Raw genomic sequence first — 6304 nt, 5'->3', positions numbered from 1 at the left:
CTTTTTTTTGAATAGCGAGACGCTCTAAAAAAAGTGAAGGATAAGCAACCATTCTAGAAGCGGTACCATGACCGATCACCATCGATAATGAAGAATATTTCTAAATCACTTCGGGTCAGCGGGGCCTTCAAGCATCCGAAATACGTCGGGCTTGTAAATGACATAGCCATCACTCTAACGGCGTACCTTTTGCATGATGGGTCAGCGAGGAAATGGGAACAGCGGCTTAAGCCATTAGGTGTAGGCGCTTTCCAGAGGCCTTGTCGCCAAACCACTTGGAGAGCCAGCAAGCTAGCTTGCTCGCATTCTAGAAACGGTAGCTTCCGTGCCCTTCCTGCCTACTGAAATGGATGTGAATGATCGTGACAGCTCTTAAAATCCTATTCAGTCTGATTAGATATGTCACTGAAAGAAAGTGATTCTGTTCCCTCTCTTTTTTTTTAGGATTCCGAGGATGGGCTCTATCAAATCTAAAATGGGATTTTTAGGGTAGTTTTATCTTCTCTGGTTGCTGGGAGATTTGGCTTGCTAGAAATGCATCTATTCAGGATTCAGTTGCTATGTCTTCTTCATCTATTATCAATAAAGTCAAGCATTGTTCCCTGCCTAATCTGAAAGACTAGCTTAGGTCAGAACTCATAGCTCAAACTCAACAGCCTAGCTTCGCTACATAACTATGATCTACGACCACCCTCTCTCATCCGAAGCCATCGTAACATAACATATGTATCAACGATTCCAAAAAAGAACAGGAAATTGGATCCATCCTTGGAGGCATAGGCATAGACGAAGAAAGCAGAAGCATATGGGTAGATGAAAGCAGGAGCAAAGGGGATTGAATGAGGATTTTACCCGACGGGGGGCTGCCTTTACCCTGAGCCAGGTCGGGAAGAAAGAGTCTGAGGTTGGGTTGGACGACATACATCTTGGTTGGTCCCACCACCACTGGGGATTGGACATATATAGAATCTTTCTTCTAAAAAAGTCCAACCATAGCAGAACACAATCAAAGCTTTCGTCCTTGGCCGCTCCTTCAACTGATTTCATTCATTCATAAACTCGCTTGAACGTGCCATCAAGAGCTCCAACTGCTGTGAGGATAGGATCTTTAGGCTGGGCACGAAAGCTACATTGATTTGACGTGACCTCGTATAATCGTGTCGGGTGAGCAACAGCCGCTTCGTCACAGTACTTACTTATGGGCTAACAGGTCGGGCTTAGACGTTGATACCCGTGCCTACTTCACCGCAGCTACCATGATCATAGCTGTCCCCACTGGAATCAAAATCTTTAGTTGGATCGCTACCATGTGTGTGTGTGGGAGGGGGGGGGGGGGGGGTTCGATACAATACAAAACACCCATGTTATTTGCTGTAGGGTCCATATTTTTGTTCACCATAGGGGACTCACTGGAATTGTTCCGGCAAATTCTGGGCTAGATCCGTTGCAGAAAAAAGATCCCTTCCCCCGCTTTCAAAAATGATGAATATGAAGTCTGGGAGGCTGCAGGTACTATGGATCCTCTAACTCCCAATCGGGTTGCCTTCCCAGGTCTCGCCGGTGTTGCCTGTAGGTCGTGATGTGCTAAAGGAAGATAGCATATCATAAAGAGATGAAAAAAAGAAAAATGAAGGCGTCAGCGAGGGACCTCTATCAAGTCATTATCTGATAGCTTACATAGAGAGCGACTGATTCCAGGCTTAGTATCTTCGGTTTCATCTTATAGGCTGACTTGCATCACTCTAATAGAATTCCTTACTTGCATCATATCGTAGATGGTGTGTCACTGTGGTGGTGTGGTTAACACGATACCACCCAGGGTTGTGGTGTGTTGGTGGGTTTAGCCTAGCTATGGAAGAAGTATAACAATCTCACCCCCAACAGTTGTACTTGTGCATACAAATGTGTATAGTAATTATCAAATTATATTAATTTTTTTTATGGATATGGTACCATTTTTATATTTTAGTTTTTTGGGATGAAAGAAGTGAGTGGAAAATGATGTGATGTTCATGTGTCCAGCTAAAAATAAGACTTGTGGTAAGATGAAATGCAAAGGCCAAAAAATAAAATAAAAAACTTAAAAAAAAAAGTTAGAAGATATCAAGTTGTTAGAGTTGCCACAATAAAAATCATCTTCACTAACAAAATAATAAAAAGCTACTAATGTTCTTACCAACCTCATGTATTAATTAAGCCAACATGATAGATTAAATCGTTGTTTCATTGAAAAGTGAAAACAATTATCACCCATAACATACATATGTAACTAAAACAAACGTTTTATTTTTGGGAAGATCTCTATGTATCTACGTCAAAATCCAAAACAAACAAAACAAAAGTATGTACATATAAAAGTTAAACGCAACCCAAAACACTTGATTACTTGGTTAACGTTTAAGGTGTTTTTTTTTTCATGTAAAAAGAGAGTAAAAGTTAAAACTATGATCTTTGTGATATTATGTTTCCATCAATCATGATTTTGTCTTTTGAAGGTTGCAAAGCAACACAAAAATCACCAAGCTTAAAGCACTTGTAACTGCCAACAACCAGTAATATTTGTCCAGCCTTGCTTCCCTCATATCATCTGAAAACCAGTTACCTTTCCCACCTTCAGAGCTCGTAAAATACTCTACCAAATACACCAATAATGCACTCAAAAAGCTCCCCACCCCAAACACACTTGTATACAGAGCTATCCCCATCGTCTTCATCCCCTCCGGCACCGCACTGTAAAAAAACTCCTGCATTCCGACCACCGTGAAAATGTCCGATATACCCAACAATATGTACTGCGGTAACAACCAAAATATACTCAGAGTCTCCAATTCTGATTCCGTCGACGTCTGAAGTCTCTTCATTTCGACAGTAGCTGCGAATATCATTGCGATAACGGAAAGGAACATTCCGATGGCGATTCTTTGCATTGTCGTGATTCCGTTCTCGTTACGCAAGATTAATTTAGTCAAGGGGATGAAGATGGTGTCATAGAATGGCATAAGAAGGATTATTGATATGGTTATGGCGCTTTGGAGGGTTGCCGGCGGGATCTTGTAGCTGTCTCCGATGTTTCTTTTCATCGCCATTCCTTGTTTTATGAAGAAGGTTGCTGGTTGTTGGAAAATGACGGCGAACATTAGCAATGTGGTCCAAATAGGTAGTAGACTGACGACGACTTTTACGATTTTGACCAGATGATTACTGTTGTTTGACCTTTCATCAACTAAATATACAGTTTCATTTTCTCCTTTTAAACAGAGCGGTTTCTCTTCGAGCCTGAAAGACATAGTTAAGATCTTATAAAAAAATACTTAATTGTGATTGAGATCCTTGAAAACAAAAAATATGCATGCTATTATGTATTATTTATATACGTACACAATCTTAAGAAAACATATACAACTTATGGTCTAGTGATAATGCTGTCTGCATGTTTTATCTAATTTTTGCAATTAAATGATTCTATGAAAAATTAAATAAAAACAAAAAATAAATAGTTTATATTATGTTAAGAAACTGACAGTTGAGAAAAAAGAAAAAATATATATAACTTTAACTGTATGGATATGTAGGGGTGGAGGGACCATATTTATAATTTTCTTTCGAGCAAACCTTAAAAAACATATTATGAACATTCCCAAACCGGAAGTTAGAAGTTGAAGACTATAATGTTATTTGTTACATGAATTTTTTTAAAAAAAAAAATATGTAATTGGAAGTTTTTGAAATACATCAAATTATATTTGAAAAATATATAAATATATTTTCAAGATCAATTCTGAAAAGTAATTAAAAAAACTCAATATTTTTTTAAACATTATATAAAGAAAAGCTTTTTATTAAAACCGAGTTTTTTTATGTCACTAGAAACTTCAAAAAAACTTCAAAATAGTTGATGACAAACACGTCCATATTCTTTTCGAAATTTTGGCCAATCAACGAATAATGACTTGTTCGAAGTGCCTCAAACGTTGTACATTGATCTGTTTTGAGAAATTTAGGCTGCTAGCAATAGAAAGAGTACTGTCGTTGATTGCATAAAGTACAACAAAAACCATCAAGAACTTACTCGAGATCAACAAGGCCTGGTTTTTTTTCTTCTGTTTTGGAATGGACAAATTTAGACACAGAACATTTAATGGCTTGAACGACCTTCTCCAAAGATCTAACGTCATTGCTCCGGTCATGGCTATACGAGTAAAACCGGCTGCCGCATGAAAACATAACAATGGAGACTGCCATGGCCATGGTGGGCATGGCAAACCCTAAACCCCAACCCACAGTGTCTTGTATATTCGGCATGATTGACACGCCTATAAGACTACCACTGCAGATTCCGAAATACCACCATTTAAAGAACATGCTTTTCTTGGCGGGGCTCTTATCAGTATCAGTTTTCGTCGGAAGCTCGTCTTCTTTATCGATTTGATCGGCGCCGAACGCCTGCAAAGAAGGATTGTACCCACCTTGGCCTAGTGAAATTAGATAAAGTGACCAAAACAGTGACGAAGACGATGAAGATGATGATGAGTTAGATTTGTTTAATGCTGTTGATGTTAATGCCAATAGCCCCTGAAAACGAATGAAAATCAATAAGGTATGTGAAAAAGTGGTTCGATTTGTTTATGAATTTTAGGTGCATGGTCCATCATATCTGTACCACGAGATAGAGGAAAGAAGACGCTAATATGGTGGAGTATCGGTTCCAATAAGAATCCACCAGCGGCGCCACCAATAATGGCAACATCGATGTAAAACCACACCAGCTGTTGACGGTTCTCGCGGCGGAGGAGCTGCTCATATTCATCACGTCGATCAGATAAATTACAAGATTTGACGCCACGCCTTTGAACACAAACCGCTCCACCCCAGCAATCACTGTATATATACACACATACAAACCCATACATCAGAATTCAGAACCAATACGGATTGAATTGATTATAGATGGTGATAGAAATTGATCATGTATATACCTATGAGCAGAACACAAGGTTTGTTGAGTGACTGGAAACTTTTCTCTTCGGCCATTTGCGGTTGTTTAATTTTGGTGGAAACGTTGAACAGAAAATAGGAGATGATCAGACTGGAGAAACAAAGAAGGCACGATTTCTTGAAACTTAACGTTGTTGGAGAGACAATAGTTGGTATTAATGGGACACGACACCAATCACCCAGAAAAATAAAGGCACAAAAAGAGAAGGAGATTGATAAGTTGGATATGTCGTCACAATGGTGATACGACAGTAGCAAATTAAGTAGTCTTTGTTGAATCAGAAACCATTAAGGTGTCAAGTTCCTTCGAAAGAATTTGTAAGATGTTTTTCAGATTTGGCAAACATGTCCACATGGAGATTCACCCTTATTGCCACTTAGATTTACCATTTACAACCAATTTTAAACAAACAAACAAACTCACGACACCTTAATTTGGTGTTGAAATAAATAGATAGATATAATAATCCATTTGTTTATTATATAGTATAAAGTTAAATGTTGTAAAAAACTCTCTCACATTTGCTAGTAAGTGGATTGGGTTACATATGTCGAGATTAATCGTCGAATTTTAAAAAATTAAATGACTAATATTATAACAAAGTTCATAAATATCATTAATATCATAACAAAATACAATACTAATCATTACTCAAATGGTTTCTATTGAAATAGTATATTTATTCAAAGTGTTTAAATTTTATCGTTTGCTACTGCTTTGCTCATTATGTAAGGGATTAATAGTTAGACATCTTCTAGTCGTTCGGATAGCGCTTATGGACTAATCGGAGATTAATCGGGACCTAGCCAAGATTTTTACAACACTAGCTACTATTGACTATAAGTTAATAAATGGTTAGAAAGATACGTTTTGTACGATAAAGGATAAATTAAGTTTCGAAACAAATCGTCTTTATATGTAAATATAGAAAAGGTTGTTATACATGCAATGACGTTTCCTTTTCTACAACGAAATACAGATGCTATTTATGAAAAGATATATATAGTTGAACCGGATGTTATAATGATTCTTCTAACCGTTGGTATTTATTATGTTAAATTTTGATAAAAAGCGTGACTCCTTTTAAAACAAATAAACGTGATATGGCTCAATTTGCCTTGCTAAAAATAAATTTATGATTTTAAAGGTTATAATAAGTATCGTGTTTCATGCGTAAATGTACAAACTAATAATATCATGTCCTCTACACGTTTTCCATTTATGTTTGAAAATCCAAATATTCACGAATTAGCTTAGTGATATTACTTAACTGTCCTGATTAAATTAGATATGTTGTGTTTAATTAAG

At 37.2% G+C, this 6304-nt stretch overlaps 1 protein-coding gene across 1 annotated transcript; it reads right to left on the bottom strand.

Annotated features, from left to right (window-relative positions):
• Positions 1-2206: 2206 nt before the first annotated feature.
• LOC111876456 (protein NRT1/ PTR FAMILY 5.8) lies at positions 2207-5308 on the bottom strand. The gene is made up of 4 exons (XM_023872983.3): positions 4977-5308; positions 4661-4878; positions 4070-4572; positions 2207-3276 (listed from the first exon to the last, which is right to left on the bottom strand). Exons 1-4 carry the CDS (start codon positions 5029-5031, stop codon positions 2475-2477), a joined length of 1578 nt encoding a protein of 525 aa, XP_023728751.2. The 5' UTR covers positions 5032-5308; the 3' UTR covers positions 2207-2474.
• Between the last annotated feature and the right edge of the window lie 996 nt (positions 5309-6304).

The sequence above is a fragment of the Lactuca sativa genome, chromosome 2 (assembly GCF_002870075.4).
Source record: "Lactuca sativa cultivar Salinas chromosome 2, Lsat_Salinas_v11, whole genome shotgun sequence".
NCBI classification, from domain to species: Eukaryota; Viridiplantae; Streptophyta; class Magnoliopsida; order Asterales; family Asteraceae; genus Lactuca; species Lactuca sativa.
Note: the sequence above shows the minus strand (reverse complement) of the source record. Positions and strands in the feature narration are given on the sequence as shown.